Source organism: Colobus angolensis, unplaced genomic scaffold (genome assembly GCF_000951035.1).
Source record: "Colobus angolensis palliatus isolate OR3802 unplaced genomic scaffold, Cang.pa_1.0 Scaffold164, whole genome shotgun sequence".
In the NCBI taxonomy this organism is placed as follows: Eukaryota; Metazoa; Chordata; class Mammalia; order Primates; family Cercopithecidae; genus Colobus; species Colobus angolensis.
In genome coordinates this window covers 4389113-4416257 of record NW_012114755.1, presented here as the reverse complement: position 1 = coordinate 4416257, position 27145 = coordinate 4389113, and the positions used below count along the sequence as shown (strand labels likewise).

Below are 27145 nucleotides of genomic sequence, written 5' to 3'. Positions count from 1 at the left end.
GGCCGCGTGAGTTCTTTACATATTCTGGATATTAATCCCTTGCCAGATATACAATTTGCAAATATTTTCTCCCATTTTGTGGGACATTTTCTTACGCTCATGAATAGTGTCCTTTAATGCATAAAATATTTAATCTTGATGAAGTCTAATTTATTTTTTATTTTATTGCCTTTGATTTTGGTATTATATTTAAGAAATCATAGCCAAATTCAATGTCATGAATACTTTATGTTTTCTTTAAGAGTTTTATAGTTTTGGGCCGGGCGCGGTGGCTCAAGCCTGTAATCCCAGCACTTTGGGAGGCCGAGATGGGCGGATCACGAGGTCAGCAGATCGAGACCATCCTGGCTAACACGGTGAAACCCCGTCTCTACTAAAAAAATACAAAAAAACTAGCCGGGCGATGTGGCAGGCGCCTGTAGTCCCAGTTACTCGGGAGGCTGAGGCAGGAGAATGGCGTAAACCCGGGAGGCGGAGCTTGCAGTGAGCAGAGATCACGCCACTGCACTCCAGCCTGGGCGACAGAGCGAGACTCCATCTCAAAAAAAAAAGAGTTTTATAGTTTTGGCACTTACATTGATACATTTTTTAGCTAATTCTTGTACAGGGTGTAAGGTAAAGCTCCAATTTCATTTGTTTGCAAGAGGATATCCAGTTTCCCACCATCATTTGTTGAAAAGACTGTCTTTTTCCCATTTAACAATATTGACATCCTTCTTGAAACTCAATTGATCCTATATTTGAAGGTTGTTTCTGTGTTCTCTAGTCTGTCCCATTCTACGTGTCTATCTTCATGCCAGTATCACAGCAAGTGTTATAGCTGTGTAGTACATTTTGAAATTGGGACGTGTGAGTTCTTCAAATTTATTCCTCTTTTTCAAGATTGTTTTGGCTATCTTCCATTAAAATTTTAAATATTAGTTCTATTTGGTTATTTCATTTTGCTTCTTCAGGGACTTCAATTATACATATTTTAGATAATCTTTATCTATCTTTTTTGTTGACTATTTTCTTTCTGATTCTTTTTCTTTATTTTCATTCTCCTGGTTATTTTAATGCCTCTTTTTTAATGTCCCCTATAATTCTTTCAGTTGAATGTATTCTCCTTTGGGGGTTTTATTATTTTCCTCTTCATTCCTAAAATGATTTTGTCTTTTTTTAAAATTTCTTTTCTGTATTAAATCAATTCACATTTTACATACTACTATTTTATATATACTCTTCCTCTGAGTTTCTTAATTTTTGATTAAGGATGGGTTTTCTTATCTCTAAAGTTTTGTTAAATGATGTTTTATTCAGATTGATAATATTTTATCACAGTTGTCTTCTGCTTTGGGTTTTTTTTTTTTAATTTATATCAGCTGAAATATTTTCTCATTTTATTTTTATAGTAGTTTTGTATACATGTTTCTGCTCTTTTATTTTCATTTCATAAAGTTTCATTTTCAGGTACATTGAAGTGTACAGTATTGTCTGCCTCCAGTTATGCTAAAAATGTGGATATGTATACTTTTATTTTTTAGTCCTTGTTGACCTATACGTGTTTGGGAAATAACGTGGAGTGATTCAGGTGTAGGTAAATGGCATTTTCATAGAACAATCTGGACATCAGGGAAACTTTCCTTTATCATCCTTCATGATACTCCAAGCTAGGTTAATAGCAGCACCTCTGTATTGTTATAGCATTCCTACCACACTATGGGTAGCACCTTCTGCATTGATACAGAAATCATTTATTTATCTACATCCTGGACTCCTGAAAAACTTGGCACTATTCACAATAGCAAAGACATGGAGTCAACCCAAATGCCCGTCAATGATAGACTGGATAAAGAAAATGTGGTACATATACACCATGGAATACTATGCAGCCATAAAAAGGAATGAGATCATGTCCTTTGCAGGGACATGTATGCAGCTGGAAGCTTTTACCCTCAGCAAACGAATGCAGGAACAAAACACCAAACACCACATATTCTCAATTTTAAGTGGGAGCTGAATGATGAGAATACATGGAAAAATGGCAGGGGAACAACACACACTGGGGCCTATCCAGGGGTGGGTGTTGGGGGAGAGGGTATCTTGAAAAATAGCTAATGGATTCTGGGCTTAACACCTAGGTAATGGGATGATCTGTGCAGCAAACCACCATGGCACACCTCTACCTATGTAACAAACCTGTACCTCCTGCACATGTACCCTGGAACTGAAAATAAAAGTTGAAGAAAAAAAAAACTCGGACCTTTTCTTTAGTATATGTGGTTAGGACTGGACTCTTAACTGGCTTTATATCATTACTCTGCCACTGACTAGCAACAACAACCTTGAGGAAATTAGTTTATTTCACCATCTTTTCCTAGTTTTCTCATCTGGAAAACGTGAACGATAGTAGTACCTACCTTATATGGTTCTTGTGAGAAGTAAGAGAGAGGGCACATTTAAAGTGCATAGACCAGTGTTCAGCATATAGTATTTAATATCATCTCTTTACTCTCAGACACTAGTGAAGGACAAACACATTTTTTAAAAAAACTCAATAAATGTTGAACTAAAAAGTGGTACAGATTTTTGTATCTTCTCGATTGTAATAGCACCTAAAATACAGCTGATATACAATTTAGCATTGCACCAGGTAGTATTGTGTGTTACAATCTACTAATCAATGTGTTGGTTTTATGTTCCAAATAAGATCACAGCTTATTATAAGATATAATAATATATATCGATTCTATATCTCCTATAGCATTCCACTGGCAATCACAGATTATAAGATATAATAATATATATAGATTCTATATCTCCTATAGCATTCCACTGGCAAAAAAAAAAAGCAAGCTTGACAATCGCTTTTTTGAAAGATATAATATTAATTTTAAAAACACACAAAAAAGAAAGACATAGTATTTGGATCTTCACTTACATTCTGGACAGATCACTCTGTGTTAGAACATAAGCTCTAAAGAGAAACTTACAGCTACTTTCTTATGCCTCACCATCTCTTCCCCATCAACAAGATTTCAGTATAACAATATCCAAGTCTAACTCTTCCAAGCTAAGAGGGTTTGACATAGTCATTTAACCTCTTTATGAAATTGGGAGGTGATTTATTCCTCCCAGGTGTTATGAAATATAGAAATAAAATAATGTCTGTAAATCAAGAAGCCTAGCTTGTAGTAGCTGCTCAAGAAATAATGTTTAGTCCTCTTCCTCAACTCTGCCTTCCACTTCATCCCACTTGTTTCGTTTGACTAAGTCTACATCATTGACCAGATCCCAAATGAGAAAAAGGCCCAGCAGATATCCCTGTTATCTGCTTATTGTAAAACAATCTCACACATATTCTTCTGGCCCTGCAAACTTGTTTGAACAAGCGACTCCACTGCTTGGCCCCTTGGTGACTCTCGGAAGATCAAGGACATCAGCTTCATTTTTTGTTTTGATTTGGTCTTGTTTGGTTTTGTACCAATAGCATATATAATTCAAAGTGCTCAATAGTTAGTAATATAAGATACAAAGGAAGCAACATAGCATTGCCATTAATTCTTGCCTTCAACGGATATTTATTACCCACTATGGTTTATGCATTGTGCTAAATTCTGAACAATATTTACCCTCTTTTGGGAAGGTATAAAAGGAGAATGTGAAAATACATAATAATCAAATAAATACAGGAATCAAAAAATGCGAAGAAGAAAATAAAACAGAATTAAGTGGGATGGTGAGCTATACGCAAGGGGAGTTTCTACTTTAGAAAGTTTTATGGATGAGATGGCATTTGAAAAGAGACTTCATAGAAGAAATGAAGCAAGATATGAGAATATCTAAAAGAAAAGTATTAGAGGAAGAACAAACAGCAAATGCAAAATACATAAAGAATGAGTGAGTAGGGAATGTTCAAGGAACAACACCAAAGTTCAAGGAATCAGATGTGGCTGGAGCAGAGTAAGCAGGAAAGAGAATCGTGGGAAATGAAGTTGGGAAAACAGCAAGGGGCTAGATCACTTTAGACTTATAGGTCATCCTATGTCTCAATCTTTTATTTTGAGATACAAAGTTTTAAGAGTTTTGAGGAGAGAACTGACATTATCTAATTTAAATACATTACTCTGGTTGATGGGTTAAGAATAGGTTGGGACACAGCAAAGGTGAAAGCAGGGAAACTTGTTGCAATAGTCTACAACAAGTTTGCAGTTGTGGACCAGGCTGGTGGTTGTAGAAGTGGTGAAAAGTGGTCAGATTTTTGATATATTATGAAGATAAAACTAATAGAATTTACTGATCATTATATTTAGCATGTGAGAAAAAGTAAGGAGTGAAAAAAATTACTGCAAGTTTTGGGTGGCCCAGTAACCCACTGAAGAGTAATTTTCAAGGATGGGGTGATTCATTATGTCACATGCAGCCGACAGGTCAAATAAGATGAAGATGGACAATTAACCGCTGGAAATGGTACTATGGAGGTCTCTGGTGACATTAATAAGAGTTGCTTTGTTTGGTATGATAGGGATCAAAAACTGACTAGGGTTAATTGAAGAGAAAATGGAATGGGCAGAAGTGAAGGCAGAGCATTTACCAGCTCTTCTGGGGAATTTTACTATAAAGAGAAGCAGAGCAATGGGAGTATGGCTAGAGAGAAATATGGGATTAGAGGAAGATTTTTATTTACATCGGATGGATTTATATAATGTATACAATGCTGCTTGAGTCGGTTCTGATGAGGAAAAATTGATGATACTGGAGAGAGGGCACAAGGGAAAGGGGTGGCCTAAATTGGAGCATGGACAGTGCCTGTAGTGATGGAAAACGCAGAGTACAGAGCAGGCAGATATACATGGAGATAGTGACAGGAGCCAGTAAGCTACTCTTCTAATTGTTTCTATTTTCTGGGTGAGGCAAGAAACAAGTTTATAAACTGAGTGTGAGGAGAGGGGAGGATTGTTGAGGGTGTGAGAAGAGAGGAGGCAGCATGGAATAGTCACACTGGCAAAGTGTGAGAATATGATGGCTTGGGAGTCATGGAGGTTCAATCCCACCTCTAACGCAGCTCCTGCTTCTGGGACCTTAAACAGGTTAAACCTCCCTGATCCTACTGTCTCAGAGTCAAAATGGAAATGAAGATACCTTAAAAACATCTGCTCTCACATCACACAGGATTGTTCTGAAGGTCAAATGAGATGCTATATGAAAACTCCTGACACACAGTAAAAAACTTACAAATATTATTCGGTCCTTTTTGACATCCTCTTTCTTCTCTTCCACCCTCCCTCTATTTCTCTGTGTTTACCTAAGTATATATGAGTGAGGGCAAAATAAATGTCTCATTCGCAATTCAGAAATTTTAAAAAAGGAATTTGGGGACTCTTTCCAATTCTAATATCCAACCAAATAAGTCAGCCAAGCAACCAACGAATATTTGATTGGTTGCTCCTCTGTATCCAAAGTGTGCAGGTACTGGAGTGGAAGGATCTCAAGAGATATGTGATTATTTTATTCTCAATTAAATAACCTTATGGCATAGGCAGAAAAAAAATAAATATAAGAAGGAAAGTTATTCCCCCATATGCACACCGTACTCTCTTAAACACAAACACTATGCATCCTTCAAGCCCAACTCTATGCAAACTAATAATAATTTGAGGATACCCAGAGATCAGTAAGTTCAAACTCCTCATTTTGCAAATGATACCCAGAAAAGGGAAGTTCTTTCAAATGTCACCACAGAGTTGAACAGCAAGACAAAAGCTGGAACCCAAGTCTTCTCACTCACTGGCCAGGATTCACTGAATTTTAGTTCATAAACGTTTCCTCCTCTTTCTCCTCCTTCTCATCCTACTACTGCTGCTAACAATAACAACAACATTTGCTGACTGCTTACTATGTGCCCAACTGCTTTCCATGCATTACTTCAGTTAAACCCATGATGTAGAGTCAATCATCATCTTTTTTTTAATGAGAAAACTGTGGCCCAAATAACTTAGGCAAAAGGAAACCATTGAGGAATTGGGGATCTGAATATGAACACAGTCTTTCTCTTAAACCTCTGTTCATTCTGCTTTCCCCTCATTTCCACTGGAAGTCAAATCCTGTAACAGCTCATCTGTGCCTTTGCTTCTGTTAGGGCCCTGAGTATTTAATGTCTTGGAGTTGTGGGTTTATGCCCATTGCTTCAAAGTTGTGGAAAGATGTTAGACATTAGATGTGAGCTCCTTAAAGACCCAGAATTCTGTCTTGTGCCCAACATAGCCAACTATGCATAGTAATCCTTCCCTCATTTATTAATTCATTCAACAAATATTGTTGAATCTCCACTCTGTGCCAGGCATTTAGCCAAGTGCTTGGAACTCAGCATTAAAATAAGTTCAAGGAGCTGATTTCCTTATTGGAGGCAAGGGGTACAGGTAGGAAAAAATGACACACACCATAAAACTGTAAACAGGTAACTGATCAAGATAATTTTATACAATGATAAGTCCTTCAAAGACAATAAAAGAGGATGAGGTGATTGACGTGATAAAGAGTGATCTGCTATAGTGGGTGCCACCTCCCTCCAGAAGTTCACGCACAAGGCCTTCCAAGGAAATTTCCAATATAAATGCCATGGCCATTTCTTTTTAGCCACAAATGTCAGATTATCCAGACACAAATAACAGGATTTACTCTTGCCAATACTGCACTCTCTGAATGTTGAAAAACAAAAGGCCAGAAATTGGCCTCTTCATCTGTTTCTCAGCACCATTTCAACAGCTTCCTCCTTTTGGACCACATAACTGTATTTTCCAAAGGCCTTACCATAGAGTCCATCTTCTGAGAGGCTAATGTCATCCCTACATAATTTGTCTGTAATTGGAGGAGCTCTCATCTGTATTCCAGATGAGTTGGACCTGTGGGCTAAGGTGAATGGAACAGGAAGTTTTGTGGCATCAGCTTTGGAGGGTATTTTGTTGGGTTCTGTTCTCCTGCCAGAAATGCTTCTCATTGGCTGCGCTGAGGAGCAGGTGAGGATGCAGAGTCCCATCTGGAGACCCAAATGCTCTAGCCTCAAAGCCTTCTGCTTTCCCCAATTCCCACTTCAAGCTCCCCGCACATCATAGAGATAGTAACTCTTCCTTTGTGCACAGTACATTACAGTTTATATAATATTTGTACACTCTTTGTTTCTTCCTTGAAGGCAGGAGGTGGGAGGGTGATATAGACAGAAGAAAATGACTGCCATCCCCATTTTACTGAAAAGAAACCCAAGATTCAAGGGAGTTAAGAAACACACCCAAGGGCACACAGCTAGGAAGTGGTAAAGCCAGAAAGTGAGCCAGGGTTCCTGACTTAGGATCTGTAACAGTCAGGGTCCTGGTGGGAAAGTCAGTATACTATGCTTTGGTCATTTGCAAAGAGAATAAGAGATTAAAAGGGATTGTTTACAGAAGTACAGGCAAGGAGTACATAAACTGCAAGGGATGGTGGCACCTTACAGTTTGTAAAAAGAAAATGGGAAAACCTCTTCCCTTTCTGGCATAGAAGGGCAAGGAAGCCAAAAAGGACCACCTAATACAGTCTGTGGCTTTCAGTCAAAGGTCACAGCCAGCCCAAGGTGACCCCACAGAGAAGGAGACAGGGCAATAGATACCTTCTCCTCCTCCCTTCCCCTGCCTGTTCTTCCTGCTAATAAAATTCAAAATAAATTCAGATGGCAAAGAAGCCCACAGATGCAGCCCATGCATGTCAGCCTGCTCAGACACAGCAGAGTGAAGGGAGGGGAGAGAATGTTTCCAGAGAAGCCAACAGAAGATACCCAGCTCAGACTCCAAGACTTTTCCAGCACCCCACCCAGCCTCCTGCTTGAGCGATGATTGCAGCTGATACCTGAGCACATCCTCTTTTGAAGGAGGTGATATATTGGTTAATCCTAGTGATTTTTCATCTTGCAAATACTGGGTCACCTTTTTCATGTGGTGCTTAGCAGGGATGAGCTTTAGAGCAAGGCTCAGTCATATAATTTGTACGTTTAACAGCTTCATGTATCCTGTAAAAGTTGTATTCGTATTTATCTCCAGAATTTGAAATCTAGATTTCAGAGCTCCTCCAAGTGAAGCCTTAAGCTCAACTGCAGATATAGATTTCCACCACTGCATAGCTCTAACTCCAGAGAGGTCCAGAGCAACCACCCCCCAAACTATCATTGATACAACTTGCCATTAAAGGAGGGCAGGAAAATAAAAATATCAGTGTGTATCAAAAAGTCAAGGTCAGGGAGACTAGTAAAGCAAAGTCAGAATCTCCCCTGAGGTCAGGAAGGGCTGTCCTGCCAGTGAGGGTGCTGTACAGGAGGACCGGCAGGAGGAGCCAGGAAGTTCTGAACTCAGTAAACAGGGAAGGAATCCAAGCAAGTTGCCAAACTGAGTAGGTATCAAAATCTAGGGATTGGTGAACTAAAAAGGCAAGCGCTGACAGGATCAAGAGATAAAAGTAAGTGTGAAGTCAGGTTTGGGTAAAAGCTGCAATCAGGCTCTGGCGTAGCTGGGCCTGCCATGGCCCTTTATATGTATAAGGAACACCTATGTTGAAAGGGCCTTTAAGAGGGCAGCAGCAACAGGCAGACAGGTAGAGGCCGGGTTTCCCAAAGTGAAGGCCAACAGGATTGAGCCCTGCCAATTGGGACGATGGCCTTTGGAGGCAGGAGGCACTCTGGCCTCTCAGAACCACTCATATTCTTTCCCCTTTGATCATGGCCCTGTCTTTTGAAGATGCCCTGATGGCAGGAACAGCCATGTATCAAAATGATAAGGAGATGTTGGTCAAAGGATATAAAATTACAGTTAGACTGTAGGGATAAGTTCACAAGATCTATAGTATGGCATGATAACTAGAATTAATGAAGTATCTTGTAGTCTTGGAAAAATGCAAAGAGAATAGATGTTGTGTTCTCACCACAAAATGTGTAACTTTGTGAGAGAATGCATCTGTTAATTAGCTAGTTCTAACCATTACACAATGTATACGTACTTCAAACAACCTGCTCTACACAATAAATACATACAATTTTCTGTCGATTTAAAAAAAAATTTTTAATTGTTAAAAAATGACTCTTGAATAACCAGACACTGGTATTATCTCCTGTATTTTACCCTTGGCGGTTCACTTCTGCTTTTCTCAGATGAGAAAGAATCATAGTCAGATTTAGCATCCGAATTATCATGATGGCACATATTAAACACTTACTTACAAGACACAGTGCTAATTTTCCAGAGGAGAGCATCTAGAAATAATGCCAAGGATGGCAGAATCAAAGGACACATAGGGTGTCCCTCCTGCATGTCACTTCTGAGCTACTGACTCATCCCAGGCACAGCTTTACCTAAACTTCTAAAGTAAACATTATATATCCTTATCATTTCAGCTACTGTTATTAGCAACCAGGAGTGTCCTATTTGATCTAAATGCACTGTCACATTTAATTCTCACAGTCACTTGACGGAGGCACTCTGTCCCATCTTATGATTGAGACTTAGAAAAGTAAAGTAACTTGGCAAGGGTAGCACATTCAGTGGCAGAGCCAGACTTGAAATTCAGTTCTGTCCAACTCCAAAAGCTCATGCTCGTAACCACTAAACTACACTGTCTCTCATTGTGCTCACCTGATGTCTGACCCTGGCTAGCACTAGCTCCATTTCAGCCACACAAAATAAGATTGAGCATTATGACCCTGCTCAGAGCACCTGACCCTCATCACAAACCCAGTTCAATCTTGTTACTCCCATCTCAGTGCAGGATAATTGCTATGGTCTCACCTAGCTATGCAGCTGAGACAGGACATGCTGATCCAAGGGCAGGGGCTCTTGGCTCCCTGCCCTGTTTCTATAGTCACTGCTGTGTGTGACAGGAAAGAGAGATGTATTGTAGCCCAAAGCAGGAGGCTAGAAGCTTGCAGGTGAATACTGCTCCACACACTACCAAGGGACAAAGCGGCCCCAGGCTACCCTGCAAGAAACCAAACAGCCCTCATTCCTGTTGAATATGTTCCCGCTGCAAATCAATAGCAGATCAGGCTGATATTCTGTGAAATGAAAATGCAAGGTGAAGAATAACATATATAATGCTATATCATTATTGGGGGAAAAAAACGTGTTTGTGTATGCAAAGAAAAAATCTGAAGAACAGAAATAAAACTGCTAATAATGACCACTTCTGTGCAATAGGATTAAAGGCAGGGCAATGGCTATTGTATAGCGTTAAATACTTTGCACCTTACATAATTTTTAAAAATTAAAGAAAAACATATCCATTGATCTTCACACTAAGGCTACACCAATATAGTCTGGGAGTCATGAAATCCTGCCCAAAGAGGTTAGTCTAATGGGCTTGAATGAGGCCCTTACTGTGAGCTTCAAATTTTACGAAACAGACCCACAGAATTTAAAGACGGAGATATGTCCTGTGCAGGCAGAACACAAGTACCCAACTGTGTTTGTTCTCCAGCAGGGGTACACATCCCTTCACCCTACCTGTGATCAGTTTATGTTCATACTCTATCTGTAAATTAACTTCGCCTCTACTCCGTCACACCTGCCAGAGCTCCCGCTGACACAGGCCACATGTAAATTCAACTTGAGAGCGAGGCACGGTTCACCTTGTGCTGTGAATCAGACCAGGAAATCACCAAAAGCCTCATATAAATTAACTGCCTTCCTGAAAAAGAGAACGATACTCGAAAGTTCAAAGCAAAAACTGCTAGGATTACTTCATCTTCACCTTTCCTTGTGCCTGATATTCATAAAGCACACTGAAACGGAAAGTTACAGCCCACATTCACGTGCAGGCTCTCATTCGAACCTCACGACACCCCTGTACACGTGGACTGGGTAGAAATGATGCCTATACAGATGAGGAGACTGAGGCAAAGAAATAAGAATTCACTAATGAAGCCATCGAGAATGCGAGGATCAGTGACCACAAGCTAGGAATCCAGATCCCTAGAGAAGCTTTGCCATTTATTCCTTCATTCAGGTATTTGCAAATATTTGCTGAATACCTATTAGGTGGCAGCTCTATGATCGGCATTTGTGAAACAATGGTGAGCTCATAGGGTGCTTACGGCCCACAGGAATGGCAGACATCAATCAAATGATCAAAAATTACTGTGTTGAGAAGCAAACACTATTTTATGGTAAAAGCGTAAAACACAACAGGCCCCTTTCTTTTAGCCTGAAAAATAAGGATGTGTAGGAGTGAACTCGACATCCTAGAAACAGCATTGTGCAGAGAGGTTCTGTGGCTTAAATGAATGTGATACTTCTAAAGAACTAAAAGAACTCAAAATCAGAAAAAGGCAGAAACCAATGCAAGGAGAAACTACAGAAGGAAACATGGACTAGACTACACACAATTTTTGTAAGCTATATTAAGGATTGTGACCTTTATCCTAAAGCTTATCAGAGGCTATTAAACAAGCTTAATTGTATGTTGGAGTGGGTAGGGAATAGGATGATCAGGTTTGCAGTGTTAAGTCATTATGTATCAACCTAATGTCCATGAAAAATTGCCATCCATGAAAATTACTCAGAATTCAATGTGTTCCCCTACCTCCTGTGCTCTCTTATTAGTTCCTGCAGGCTCTAGTACATATCTAATTAGGTGCCAATAAAAGAAGCAATAACGAAAAATGCTCTCCTAAATGGGGGTCTCCTATTGCCCAACCCTTGATTTCACCACCAGTGGTTTTTAATGAGACCTTCAATTGTAAAGTCCCCTTAAAGAACACAGAGAATTTGTCACCTTGAGGTAGCGAATATCAAAATTTATATTGAAGCAGTGTAAAACCACATATGTAACACTGGAGACTAGTGTAACGTCTATTCCACATTTGAAGAAATGACCAAATGGTTCATTTGCAGTCAGTCATGATGTAAGATTATGTCCCTGGCTATTACACATCAGCACCAAGACACACTCAAGGCATACAAATCTTACAAGGACAATGGGCCATATCTCTGTAGTGTTGAAGCCATGAACCTATCAATACTTCAAATTCCAGGAAGGAGGGAGTCTTTGAATCTAAAAACAATACACATAAGCCTTCTAGCATCTAAAGACCAACTGATCTGCTATACTTGGAGTTTATAACAAGGTGGATTTGGGCCCAACAGGGAAGTGGTCTTGTGAGGTGACCAGGAAACCCAGTCTCAGAGAGTGATACATAAAACTTAGCCTGTGTGTTTTTTCTTCAGTTTATAAGTTGGATACTTTGTTCTTCTTCCATGATAAAAGTATTCTCTCACCAAACAGGGAGAAGGAGGCAGAGAATAAGAAAATCCAAGCCCTGTGTGCTAGCCCAGAGAAAGCTATTAGACTCCCTTTAGAGACTACAGATGGAGCAGGGGGTGGAGGGAATGGTAAAGAATAAGCTCCCCGAAAAAAAAAGGAATACAGAAGGACCCCTGGGCGCTGGTTGTAGTCTGCCACTGACTTATGTTGTATCCCTGGACAACTTACTTCTTTACTTCGTGTCACGCCAAGTATTAGGTTCCAGCCCATGCCGAGGTTTGAGGGGAGTGGGTGGATGGGTGGCAAATCGCTGAAAGAACACCAGGGGGGTGGGGAGGGGGCACGCTGGGCAGGTGAAATATGGTTTTATTCTGCTGCTCTCTCAGCAGCAGCTCTCTCACACTGTTTGCCTTTATCTCGGCTGCCTGCTCCAGCTCTGTGGCTCCTGCCATTCCCTCACTTACAGCTGCATTCCCTGGCCTGCGAGTCTAGCTCTCCCTTGCAAGGTCAACAGCTTCCCTCTCTCCCTCTGAGCACATGCCATACGTACAGTGTCAGTAGGGCAGTTATACCTTTTACAAACAATAGTGGCTCTGAGCCAGGTGATGAGCCCTCCCATGTTACAGCTTCATAGCTGTGATTATATAACAATTGCAGTTATGCACCTGCACTCCAAACTCACTGAGTCCCTCTGGCCCGGATGTCTGCCTCAGCCTATTCTTGACCAAAGCACATCCATGTACCTTGCACTCCACTCACTAGGCTGAGGGAAACATAGGCTTTGGATATACAGGTTATACACATAAGCTTTGGGTACACAGGCTCAATATACACACACAAGTTTATCTATAAGCTTGGGGAACGTAAGTTTAATATACAGGCTTGGCACACAGTTCTTACATTCCACCCCCTAGGCTGAGGGCGTTTTCTTAGTGGGGACCCCATAGGGCAGCACCCTGAACCTACACAGGTTACAGCAACAATATAGGGAGTAACAACCTATTGCTAATATTCCCGCTATACTACCTATGATTATTAGGGCCCAACATAGGGTAGAGCCCAGAGATGCCCACCAACTCTGTAGGGGGTCATCAGTAAGGCACTCAATTGCTTTAATCTCCCATGACACCCCTTAAAAGCTCCTGTGCTGCATCTCAACCAATGTCCGTGGAACCCCAAGTCTCTAGCTATGTCCAGCTCTTCATGGAAGCTGGATGGACATGCCAGGGCAAGCTCTCCGCAGCTGCTGTTGGAAGGGTGGTACAGATCCAACAGTTTGAGATATTGGTTACCTCAGTGTAGGTGTGGGCCTAGTCCGCAATGCTGTTGGAGCATGTCAACCTACAGCCGAAATGACGAAGCAGGCACAGGTACTAACAGGGGTAAATCATGTTCCTCAGGCAAAATGCAGGTTACTTTTTCATCTTTGGATAACAATGCAGTCGCCAAGGGCTTCTGCCCTGCGCAATGGTACCACACCTTATCAGTTCCCCATGGTTCTTTTGGATCTTGTACCTGTGCCAGAGTCACAGAGGAGCTTCTAATAGGCCACACAGACAGTACATACGGCCCCAGGAGGAGGATCCCTTCCTTGGTCGTTCCCCTACAAATGGTTAATTGTGGAGGCCACACATTAAATACCCAAGGAGTACCATGTAAGTTATACTGCAGTCCCTCCCCACCCACAGGGGGCTATGATAGCCAACCATCTGCAAAGGATGGCTCAGAGAGCTTAAGGCTAACACCAGGTTTTCTGTTCCCTCTGTTTTCAGGGGTGTTGGGGCAGGCAACAACAGATTATCATTTGTCCTCATACCTAGCTGGAGAAGGTCATCCTTCCTCTCATAGATCCAGCCATATGGCCTGGCCCTACATGGGTTGGTGGCTAGCTAATTCTGTAACTCTTAGGTAATTAACCAAAAGGTTAAGCCTTGATAAACTGCCCAGCTATTGGTGCAGATTACCATAGGTGTTACTTCCTTGATCATCATCCATACTGCCCTGAGTTCAGCTCATTAGCTACTTTGCCCACACTTGGTATAAAACTCTATAGTGTCAGTACTAGGCTGGACTGCAACAGCAGTCTAGGCAGTAGCAGTACTCTGACTAGACTTATCTGCATACTATGCCTCATCAGAAATAGGGGGATGCCCTTCCTTAAACGGTGATGGCTCAGGGTCTAGGGGTACCTCAGGCCCCATGGCCTTATCTTGCATTAGGACTACAGGCTTCAATAACTCTTGTACTTCTGCTGCTAAGGGACTTGTATTTAGAGTACTCCGCTGCTCTCAGTAGGTGTCCCACTTTGCTAAAGTGGATGCCTGTGCTGTCCCAGTCTGGGGGGTTGTTATCCATGAATGCACCCATCCTGCTATTGGGTAAGTTGTCCGCACAACAAGTGTGGCCCATCCTGTTATGTTCTTATGAGCCTGAAGGGCAGCATATGCAGTTACTAACTGCATCTTTATCAAGGAATACTGGAGCTCAGCTCCCTTCCATAGTTGGGACCCAAAGCCTACTGGTGTATTCAGTGCTCCATGCACTGCTATAGGCCCTAACTGAAACTATCTGTGGTCACATGCATATCAAGTTTAAATGGACACCCCTGGCTAACTACTCGTAGTGCTTGTGTCTGCTGAATTGCCTGCTTGGCTGCCAGAAAGACTCTCTCAACTGTATCATCTCAATTCCAGGCAAAAGGAGCACTGTTGCTTTTAAACCTTGGTGATGTCCTGCAGGGGCTGAGCATGTACTTCCCGCAGTGCAGTCAGAAACACCCATCCAACTCTGCCAGCAAAGACATGTTCCTTCTTGGTGCTGTGTGCTTCCAGTTGCTTCAGCGCTTTCTCCACACTCACAGGAGACCCATCCACTGCCTCTCACATTTCCACTGGGGCTCATCAAAGCAGCACCACTGCCACTGGGTACCACAGCCCATGCCGAGGTCACACAGCCAAGCTGGGAGCCTCGGGGCTGAAGAACCACTCACCTTCTCCTGCCACCTATGCCAAATGTCACGCCAGATATTAGGTTCCAGCCCATGCTGAGGTTTGAGGGGAGTGAGTGGATGGGTGGTGAATGGCTGAAAGAACACTTGGGGGGCTACAGGCAGGTAAAATGTGGTTTTATTCAGCAACTCTCTCATCAGCAGCTCTCTCACACCATTTGCCTTTATCTCGGCTGCCAGATCTGGCTCTGCGCCTCCTCCCGCTCCCATGCTTACAGCTGCATTCCCTGGCCTGCAAGGCTGGCTTTCCCTTACAGGGTTAACAGCTTCCCTCTCTCCCTCTGGATGCATGTTGTACGCACAGCGTCAGCAGGGCAGTTATACCTTTTACAAACAATAGTGGCCCTGAGCTAGGTGACGAGACTTCCCATGTATGGCTGTGATTATATAACAAGTGGAGTTAGGCACCTGCGCTCCAAACTCACTGAGTTACTCTGACCCAGATGTCTGCCTCAGCCTAATCTTGACCAAAGCATATCCACGTACCTTACACTTAGCATCTCAAAACCTCCCATCTATAAGATGCAATCACATCTATCTCACAGAGCTATAAAGAAGATCAAGTGAATGTATTAATCATCTCTAGAGAAATATAAGACACTAACTTTATCTCACTAATGATTAAGCAAAAGCTCTACATTTTCCTCAGCGTCGTGTTATACCTCTGAGGTTAAAATGTCAAAGAATACAAGAAACTTGAATCAGCATTTCCCCAGCCCCTTTCTTGCTTGTACTTCAGCCAAAAACAGCATCAGACCTGGAAAGCAGATATTAGCAAAACTGCATTGAAGGATTAGTTAGTCAAATGCTTTGCTGAGGATATACCAGCACTAATCACAGCCTGGGGCTGTTTACCTCCAATGAAAATAAAATTCCGTTCTGGGTAATACAGGCATTCCAAGTGTCCCAAAGAAGCCAACTGATGGCTACAACTTGAGGCCTGTAAGTTCAAATGTGTGAAATTTGCTGTCAGAAAAGCGACACCCTCTGACTAATAGACTCTAATGAGTAGGGATGCGACATGGCATTCCCGAGGGAGAGTTGGAGACACAAGCACACAAGCCCTTTAAGGAGAAGAGAAATTATTTCCACTCTAATTGCCAATGAGAACCCTCAGGTGTGGTCCCAGGCACATTAGCTGGCTGGCTCTGCAACTCTAGAACCCTTGCTGGAAGAAACACTCACAACAAACTAAAAAGGACAATCTGGAGAGAAAAGTCACCTGGATTTGGGGTTTGTGCAGGAAAAAGAGTGCACAGAAACATTTTCCATCTGAGCCTCTTCATCTTCACACCCTAACCCCAATATGCTACCTAAAAAAATAGCTGAACAGATGCAGCTATAAATGTTTTCTTGTGTCCAATAGCTCTGGCTGCTATTATTTATAACATTAGTTTAATTAAAGTTTTCAAGGAGATAGATGAATCTTGTTACAGTAGCATAGAAAATCAGTTGTTTTCAATGACAACATCAGCATCCCTGATCTACCTGGAAAACCAATGCACTGTTTGAAATTCTTTGTTTTTGCTTTGTTTTTTCAATTAAAAAGTCCTTATGGCTCATACATTTTTTATTCCCCAATGCTCCTTTCCAACAAGTGAAGCATAAAAGGAACAGAGAAAACTAATATATGAATGTGTATATTTTTTTCAAACAGAGTTTCACCAGGTGTATTGTTCTGGTTTATTTTCTTTCCTTGCTTTTCTTTTTAAAAAATAACCATGCATATCCATCTAAAATAGAGTAAAATTACAACAATAAAGATGCAAGCATCAATATTTTTCCTATCAGAGAATATATTTTTCTCTTGCGCCTATTTTCCCCCTCCATTCATCTATATAGACCCATGTCCATGTAATACAATGACAACATGAGATGTGACTGAAGGCAGGTAGATGAAATCACTATGAGTTGGAAATGAAGTCTTATTTTCCTCTCTATTTTAACACATCTCAGGTCTCATATATGCAACAAAATGCTTTCTTTTTATTCTGCTCATCACCTCAGGTAGCCAACAAACCACCAGATAAAGGAAAGAGTCTACTGTATTTTTCCCAGTTCTTTCTATTTGCAAACTTGAAAGACCAGGAGTGCAAGTGGATGGAGAAAAATGCAGGTCACTCTCTCATCTTCCACTTCAATTAATCCTTTCACCTCCTATCTCTCTCTGCCATTGAGGCAATCATTAACGAAAGGCATATTTAAACCCACCAGAAAAAAAAAAGTTGAAGGCTCTTAAAAATTAGAAATAGGTCTGTTACTGATGTTAATAGAACATAGGGCAAGGTTAAACTTGGAATCCATCTAATAAGGTTGAAATGAGTATGCCACAGGGTACATAGCATGAGTAGAAATGTGGAGTAGAAACTCAGTCAGAATGAGATACCCAACACTGTAATGGTCAGGTTGCCTTAGCAATTAAGCAGACACTCTCTATTTTGCCTGAAAATCTCATTTTGAAAGTATTATATTGGCCATCTATATCTTTAACATTAGCTCTCTTTCCTGTTATTTAAATCTCTGTGACTTAGCAGCATCCAAGGTTTTTTTTACTTCAGCATTCAGAGGATGTATGTCTTTCACAGCACAGCTATCCATCATCTGCTTGCTACTGTGCACTGCCCTGTCTTGTAGGTCACCAACGCCTCCATGGCCAGAAAAGCCGGCATCCCACACAGGCTGTCCACTGTCACATGTCTGAGGCAGAGAACTCAGGAAGAAACAGCACAAGGTGGAAAGAAGAAAAGGCCAGCATTCATTAGCATCCAAAAGTACATATTTAGTAGCTACTCCAGCAAGTGATTTAAAAAAGAAAAAGAGAGAGTGAGCATCCAGGAGAAGTAGGCTTTGGTCTTTGCTCATCAGCAGCATGTTGCACTGCCAACTCACATATAAATTCAGATGATTGCAAACCCCTGCAGGTCCACTACAGAAATGGCACTTTGAAGAGGACAAGCTAAGTTGCTCTCCATGGTGCAAGCGGGGAGGGTAATGCAAGCCCTGAACTAAGCCTTGTGATGAGACAGAATCAGAAGGAGATACACCCAGAAGGGTAGAGTTGAAAGAAGACTTAAAAGTCATCTAGTCCTAGCCCCACATTGTATACTTAGGAAGCTAAAGCTTCCTTGCCCAGGGTAATACCAATTTCCTTCAGTTCAAGTTTTCAGTCAAGAGCATTTTTGTGCTAAAAAGCCAGACTTTCAAAGTAGAGAAGCAAATAGTATACATTTGGCTCATCCATGTGGGCTTTAGGACATCCAGAAAATTAGAGCAAATTAGTTCCCTCATTTGTAAAGTTAAAACTTTACATCCTTTCATAAAAGCCATGATAATTTTGCCTCATGAGTGGTGGGGAGTAAATTTCCGAACCACTCTTCACAGGAATAAAAAGGGGAAAAGGGCATGTCACTTTCTCAAAGCCCTGCCAGGATCAACAAAAAATCTTACATAGCAGGGGGTGTTTCCTTCCCCACTCTGCCTCAGTTACAGATTTTTAAAGTGATTCTATTGGTGTAAAAAGCATGCAATACTGTGCTGCACTACAGACCAGAGAACTCAAAAACAAACTCCTGGAGAACCTTGCTTAGGATCTGGAAAGTAGAATAACCTCAGAAACCTCACATTGTTCAGTGAACCTACATTACACATTATGTCCTGAATCCATGGGACATAAGCCACTATTTTTACAGAGGTAAAAATTGGACTAAATGTTACTCATTTTCAGTACAATACATTAAAACCTTCTCTATATGTTGGTACATGTCTGTTGTGCTTAATGATGTTGTATGTTCATAAAGAAGCTTAACATTTTCATAGGATTTGGCATACACCCTCTAGCTAAATTCCTACCACAACGCTGTGGTAGAAGAATTAATATTATTCCCATTTTAAGATGCAAGAGCAATTTCTGGCATATGAATGAGTGAATGAATGAATGAGAAAATTAGACATAGATTTATTGCTTTCATACTCCTGCATCATTACACAAAATTTACATTTTATAAATGGCCAAACTAAGACTAGGGTCCAAAATGTGTTTCCATCTAGGTTAAACCACAGAACTCAAATGCCGCAAATATGAAACATGGAAGACAAATCTTTCCTTTTCCTTCCCTCTCCCACACTTCCTTCTCTATCTCTCCCTACAGGCCTTCCCTCACTGCCAACTCAATACTATTTGCCCATACACACTTTTTTCTCACCAGACTAGGTTTGGCATTGTGATGCCAGTGAGACAAACCTTGTTCTAAGCCTGACTCGTGTGACTGATACAGAATCAGATCACATAATGGTGAAACCATAAAGCTGTAGAGATTGCCATGCATTTTCACCTAGGCTGGTAAGAAATTGAGAGGTTACTCCAAGTCCCCAAGGAGCTTCCCCTACTGTGACCTCCCAGGCCTGATTGTCTATACCAGGAATCCAGCAATACGTCATATACTGACTGCTTTACCACATCTCTTGTTCTCTTGCCTTGTACTGTTATTTAAATTTACACGAGTATGTCCTATCTTCCTAGCTTCCTTGCCATCTCTTCCTAGATAGAGGATCTGAAGCTGCTTTGTTAGTTTGACATGAGGCATATGGTAGCTTCCAATTTTATTTTAATTAATTTTGATAATGAGTTGTGCTCTTGTATTTCTGATTATGAAGTGAAGAGCCTATCGGTTGGAGAACCAGGAGATTGAGAGTCTCAGCCTGGCTCTCTTGAAAGCTGAGACCTCTGATAGTCATCTCTTAATTTCCCTCTGCATTCTATAGCAGAAATGCAAACCAATATCATGCATTAGATTTGTGATTTAACCACCTCAAAAAATACGAGGTTAAATAATATGTTGGTAAGTAGTTGCAGAGCTCTCTGGAAGGAAGATGCCATATCAACAGATTTCATTATGAAAAATCTGCACATATAAACAGATATTCACAACCTGAAATTACTCAGAAATTTTAGATAGAAACCTTGAATCACTGACTCATTCAGTGATTTGTAGCAAGTTTAGTTTTGGATTCTGCATGCTTTTCAAGGTCAGTTGTATGCAAAAATTGGATGTGCTCTGTGGATAATAAACAGCACGTGTTAAAAGGAAAAGCTAAATATGTTTAGTCTAGTCTAGACTATAATCACTTGTTAACTCCCTGTCAAGGTGACAATCGGGCTGCAGATGTGTGTATATGTGCCATACACATTTGAACAAGTCTGAAAAAATAAGATGAGAGTTCAGAGCTAAGTTGAAATGTCACAGACTGCACTTAAGAGCTGAATTTTTCCAGCGATGAGGAATGAAGAGGTTAACACAGGGTAGGGATGCCTGCATATCACAAAACATGCTGGTCAAAGGCTGGGTGAATTAAAAGCCGTCCATCTCTTAGCTGCTGAGGAGCTCAGCTCCACTGTCACTTCAAGACCAAGATCCTGGGAGTCACTGTTTCCATTTCTTTCCACTGTTCAGCTGCCATTGAGAGTTATCAAATCAGCCTGCTTACAGGGTTTTTGTTTGCATCCAGGCTTCCTCTGATACCAAGGGATTAGGCCCAATCACTGCGAGAGGCTCTGGTGGTTTCAGAACAAATTTAAAATGACTGAATGAATAAGCCAAGAACTTCCTGATGGCAAGGACTCTTATTTCCTTGTATCCTGCACAGCCTGGCAGAGATAGTGTGCCCAATAAATTAATTTGATGGGTTGAATGAAAATTAAAAGTTACAAATAAAGAGAAGGAAATAAAATTCATTTTGTTCTGAAAGGGAAAAGTTGCTTATGCACTGAATCCCAGATGTTGGTGGATTCTGTCCTTTGAGTAATAGAGACAGGCTGTAAAGTGAGTTGAGAAAGGAGAGGGTGAATCTAAGGAAGGTTTGTTCAGGTTTCATTCTAGGCTTCGTTGGCAACTCTTAATATAAAAGGCAGCCAGAGAAAAACCCAAGGCAATGGAGATAATCAGTCTGCCCACCCAAATGAATGGTTCCTTTTACTTTTCTAGCTTGAGGTAATCTGCTATCCACACATCAGGAACTTCTATGCCCAGCTAAACAGCTGAAGCAAGGAGAAAAGTATCTCGGTAGCAAGCAGAAAGTGTTGAACTATCAACTAAAATAGCAATTGCTTTTTTGGTGACAATTTGTACAATTAGGTCTGAAAAAGTTCTGTTTCTCAATTCTGACCTAAAAAAATAATGTGCAAAATCCTGCCTCATTAATATTCCTCAGAGTAATGGAATTAATATTCCTCTTCTTGATTTTAGATGTTTTCATGGTCCTTGAACCTTCTGTAGTATCTCTCCCTTGGAAAAACTCCCTGGTGTGGTTATGACCTTGTCTTTGGCAGTACATGTCATTAGCACACCATGGAAGTGACCTGGAGGGTGGGTTAGACTAAGGTTTTGGAGGTAGCTTCAGACTCAAAGTTTTGGTTATATGCTTATTATATTACGTGATTCACACCTAGTTATTTATCTTGACCTTTTCTACTTCCAAATCTGCAAAATGGGTCTAGTGAAACTGTCCCCATATCCCAAGGAATACTATTCCTAGCATATTACCTAGCCTACAGTAAAGGCTCAATAAATGTATATCCCTTCTCACCAATGCAAAGGGTTCCATCAGTTAGATTCCACATCTTTCCAAGCAGCTCCCAGGATTAGCAATATAAGACATGTGGCAGGGAAATACTAGAAAGGAACAAACTGCTCACCTTGAATCTTGGCCTTCCCTCATGTACCAAATAAAGTGTCAATGGTCCCCACTATTGGGCTAAATAGCTTAGTAGTAGCTAGATGCAGACACTCACAGGTCAAACTTGGGTTCAAATCCTCGTGCTGCCATTTATTAGTAGCAGGATTACAGACAAATATATAACCTCAGTTCCCTCATCTTAAAAAGAGGAAAAACTAACAGAATGAGTATGGAATAAGTTAATCTATGTAAAGTACACAGCACTGTGCCTAGCACATTCAACATTCAAATGTTATCTAACATCATCTCCTTTCATGCTCTAATTAGCAGAACACTACTGGGTGAGAGGCTGAGAAAAATTCTAAGGGTAGACAACAGGGATCAAAAAATAAGAATCACAAGGTAGTATGAAATGGATAGCTGAAATTTACTCTCTGTAAGGGTGACTGAGACTAAAAGTGATAGAACCGGCATCTTGATATATGGGACAGAGCTTCCGCTACTCTAAAGTTGGCAAGTTCTGGCTGGGAAGAAACTTGTGAAGAAGGTAAGATTTGTGTCATGCATTACACACTACCCTCTCCTTAAACCTTTTCTCCTTCTTACCCTCCTTCAGGTAACTGGTCTTCCAAGACTTCATTTATTTGTTGTAGCCCAGCCTCTCCACCAAATTCCTTCCGCTCTTTGTAAACCCGTGGTTTTGAAATGCCAGTCCATGCACCAAGGGTAGACTGCCCACATGGAACCTATATGGAGGGCTTGTTAAAAATATTGCTTCTCAGGTTCCACCCTCAGGGAATCTAATCCTGTAGGTCAGAGGCAAAGCCTGGTTATCCTTTTTTTTTTTTTTAATATGTTCCCCAGGTAATTCTTAGGTACAGTCAGATTTTGGAATCATGTTTCTAGACTTTTCCTACATGAAAATCAAAATTTACTTTTCTTATTACCCAGTCTTCTGGGGCCATTTTTTCTCTGACCTACCTGACAAATGTATTTGTGTTTAGATTCTACGAATCATTAACTAGCAGCAACTTCATAAGCTTTCCCTCCAAGATCTTACATAAGGGACATGTTATGCCACAAGCCAAAGTATGAAAAATATTAAGAAAACAGAAAGAATATTTGGAATACCCTCAGTCAATTCTTTATAAATGGGAATGACTCTAAAGAATACTGTGAACTACAGATCTCCCATCCTCTTCTCACTCTCTGGGTAGAGAGGTCATGGTTGCCATGAAGGACGACGTACAGCATATGGAAGTTTGAAGGCAGGGTCAAAGAGGTGCCATTGATATGCAGAGTAAATAACAACCACCACCACCAATGTGGATTGAGCACTAAAGGCCAACCACCACCTAAGAACTTTTCTAGAGAGAAGAATGTCAGGAAACAGAGTACAACTTTTGGAACGAAGAAACAAAAAATTGCACAGCAAGAAAGCAGCAGTATCTCCAGGACTCTGAAGTTGGAAATTACTAAACCAGGGTTTTGTGACCTCTTTCTGTCCTGTGGCTCTGAAGGATAAGCAGGGCTCTTCCTCTACAATCCCATTTGGACAGCATGTGGGTGGTAGGTCACAGTGGGTCATAGGAGTGCTGCCTGACAGGCCACTTTAATTCTAGAGAGTTGAAGGGGGCAATGAGCTCTTGAAAGTGAAAATGGATATAGCAGCTAAGCATTGGCTTTATCCAGGCTTCCCAGCCCCGGTCTGCAGGGTACAAAGGAGCTAGTGGTTTCTATGGAAACTCTGTCCAGACATACTTACTATATCAGGTGGAAACCACAATTCTTCAGAAGTCTAAAAAGCACCTTAAATAGGTCACATCAAAATGGACCAAGACTCACCTCAAGACGGCAAACCTTCCCTTGAGCCTGACACCAGTTCCCTGCCCTTCCAACTCTTCTAAAAGAAACTGCAGAGTCAGAGTGGCAAGCACATTCAAGCATCTCCTCATGAGAAATGTGGTCTAAAGCTGACTGACCTTGGAATATCTCTCCTCTTGATGGTTTTCGGAAGGCAGGCTATCCCCAATATGCCTGTTCTTTATCCTGGGTTCAAGGGAGCAAGCCTTGTGTGGCTGAAAAGTAGTTTTAACTTTGATGGCATCATTAATGAGAATCAACAATGCATGGGCACTGCTCAGAATGCAAAAAAAATATCTCTGTAATTGGACTCGGGTCACAATCCATAAGGATTTTCAGTGGGTTCTGGAGAGATAAAAACTTTCCCCTTGAACACCATTATCCAGCTGTCCAGCCATAAATGATGCAATAGAAGCCAATGGTCTCCCTCATTCTTCAACTTTCATTAAGCCTGGCTCCAGTGACAGACAAGGGAGACAACATTTCCATCCCACTCCAACCCAAAACATCCTGTAAAACCCCCCAGACCTCACAAATAGTCCCACCATCCCCTGACAAGCTGGAAGGCCCATTCCGCTGGAGAAAATACACGGCATCAATTCCAAAAGGCTCATACAACAGCCTCTTTAAGAAGCCTCCATTTGGAAAAGATATTTAAGCAAAGGTGAGCTTGATGAAGTGAAATAGAATTAGCTGCTTCAGTAGCACAGGCTTCTCAGATTCATTCTAAGGTAGACGAGCTTATTCGCTTCCAAGTGGAACGAGCTCAACAACAATACATCAATGTTAACTGTGATCACAGCTCCATGGAATTCCAGCCAGTGCCTGGAGCACACAGAGGTGCACTTACTATTCCCCAATCTGCAATCAACCTTTTGTACATTTGCTCCTAATCACGGGATACTGTTTCATCTTAATGAACTGTTTTCTTATCATATTACAGTTGGTCATTTCAGCATGCCTAATGTCCCATTTGGTAGGTTAAATTACAATTAGGGTCCCTTGGTGTTTGTTTCCTGGCAAGTCATGAAGGAATCTGATATTTTTTTCCCCTTTTCCATTGCTTGATTTCAAGGGCAGAATCAGCAACGCTCAAAGACAAAGAAATACCTGTTACAGTCGACGTGGAGCAGGAGATGAGAGGCACTAACTGACAGCGCAACCTTGTGCCATCGTCCATCTGCCATCCGGTAAGGAAGTGCCTCTGTCCTTGGCTTCCCATTGTGTATGTAGTGATACCGAATCTCATCCCTCAGGCCGCTGCTCTCCAGTTCAAAATAGCTGTACGTAAAGGAACAAACATTTGTTTTATTTTAGTTCTGGATATCACAGCCATCATCAATCCCTCAACCCCTTACTACTGGGTCTCTCACGATCTAAAATTAGCTAAACATGATACAAAGAGCTAAGACCTGAAATCAATGCACTGTATGACACCCAATGAATCTATTGTCTGAGAACCCTCAAGGCAACATCTTGAGCCTCTGAAACAGAGATCAATTGATCCACTGTGAGGTAACAAGCCACAGCTAATTAGCAAAACTCAGTGCAGTGTTTCTTAAATACTTCAAAGTACAAATCAGAACCCTCATTCCATGAATGTCTAAAAAAGGCCATTCATGTGGAATTGATCTATCGATGGTTATTTTTAGAACAATTATCTTTACTTTTTCAAGAATTAAAGGGAAATAGAAGTCATGTTGGACACAGGGATTGAAATACATTGTCAGAATGAAAAGATTAGCCTTTTTTCTTCTCCCTAAACAAAAAGATATAATTGAATAACAATTCCTAGATAATGAGCAGGGAGAAAAGGTTGAAGTTAGACACAAAAGAATCAGTATTTCAAATTATCAGAGAATGAAATTTGCAATTAAGTTTTTTCTTTTCCAAGATTATGATCCTGTTTTTCAGACCCATAAGAAATTCTTAGCCTTACCACTGTGGTCTGCACTTCAGTCATAAAATACTATAAGCAACTTTGGGACACTCCTCAGGCACACAACAGGGCTGATACTTTCACAGGTGCCAGAACTATTTTGTTTCCTGTGCCTCTCTTCTGAAATGTGTCATTGTCATCAACATTGGGCCTGATCTCACTGCCAGGGCTTGCAGTAGGTATTTCACATATACTAATTTATCACTCAAAAAACCCATGAGACTGGTATTATCTCCTTTTAAAAAACTTTAAAACTGAGATTAAGATTAAACATACCCAAACCAGATTTAAACATAGATCTAAATTTGACAGTGTGTGCACTTTCTACCAGTTTGTTGCCCATCCCAGAGGCATGATGACAAAGTGGTGAGGATAGCCTCACCAGGCACTAACTCCAACAACTCATTCATACAGGCAACTCCAGAGCGATTCGCCTAGACAGGTAACTAGGCTTAATCCCCAGATTTGGAAGGGCCTGCTGCTTCTATTCTAATCCACTGAGCTGGCTAACCCCATGAGCCAAACTGTATTTAATCTAAAAGACAAAATGCATCTTCTATGAGGACTAAAATGAATATATCATGAAACTCAGCCTCTATTGTGCGTGAATCCCAAAAGTCATGCCAAAGAACAAATACATATGTCTTGCTCATCTTTCACAGATCTTTCCAAAGTTAACAGTGAAGGGCAAGCAGAGTGTCAAGACCAGCCTCTGACCCACCTCATTTGCACCAGTACAAAGAATCATGCCCAAGGTCATAAACTAAAAGAGGTTATTTATACCATAGCAGCCAGCTTCTAGGCCCAGGTTCACACTTATTAGTAATAATTTATGTAATATATACTTTATAAGACTGCACAAAAGTAAGTTTTTAACAAAGAAGACATTTTATTTTAAGGGAATTCTCCAATTTCTTCTAAGTTGTTAGAACACTGAAGAATCAAACAATCAAAGAACTTAGAGGTCAAAAAGATGTTATAGACTATTGGCCATTCATTAATTCATTCAATATGTCTTTACTGAACACATAATGAAAAACTAAAAAGGGATTTAAAATATATATCCCACTTCTGAAGGTGCTTTGTGACTAGTGAAGAAGGAAGTAAAATATGTCCCTCCCCCTCCCCCCAAAAAAAGGTAGAAAATGGCCCAAAAGGAACAAATGAGGAGGTAAGAAAAATCATTTAATGAATGATTGCCATGTGCCAGGAATATGGCAAGTGCTTACGTAGACATCATCTTTTTAATTTCTTTAAGGTAGATTTCATTATCCCTATTTTACAGGTGATCAAAGATATTAAGTATCTTGCCCAAGACCATTTAGCACCTGTATAGAAATGCACCACGAGCTTATATTTGAGATCTTACCAGGATTCACATATCATGAGAAATCTCTCAATTACTTTAG

General features: G+C 40.9%; 1 protein-coding gene across 4 annotated transcripts in view; it reads right to left on the bottom strand.

Annotated features, from left to right (window-relative positions):
* Positions 1-27145, bottom strand: part of NELL1 (NEL-like 1 (chicken)) — a 995550-nt gene that overhangs the window by 769915 nt on the left and 198490 nt on the right. For 3 of the 4 annotated variants that reach the window (XM_011937505.1, XM_011937506.1, XM_011937504.1), the window contains one exon: positions 24908-25078. The exons of the other annotated variant lie outside the window; for it this stretch is intronic. In XM_011937505.1, the coding sequence (XP_011792895.1) occupies positions 24908-25078 (171 nt within the window). The remainder of the gene's footprint in view (positions 1-24907; positions 25079-27145) is intronic. 4 annotated transcript variants of the gene reach the window in all.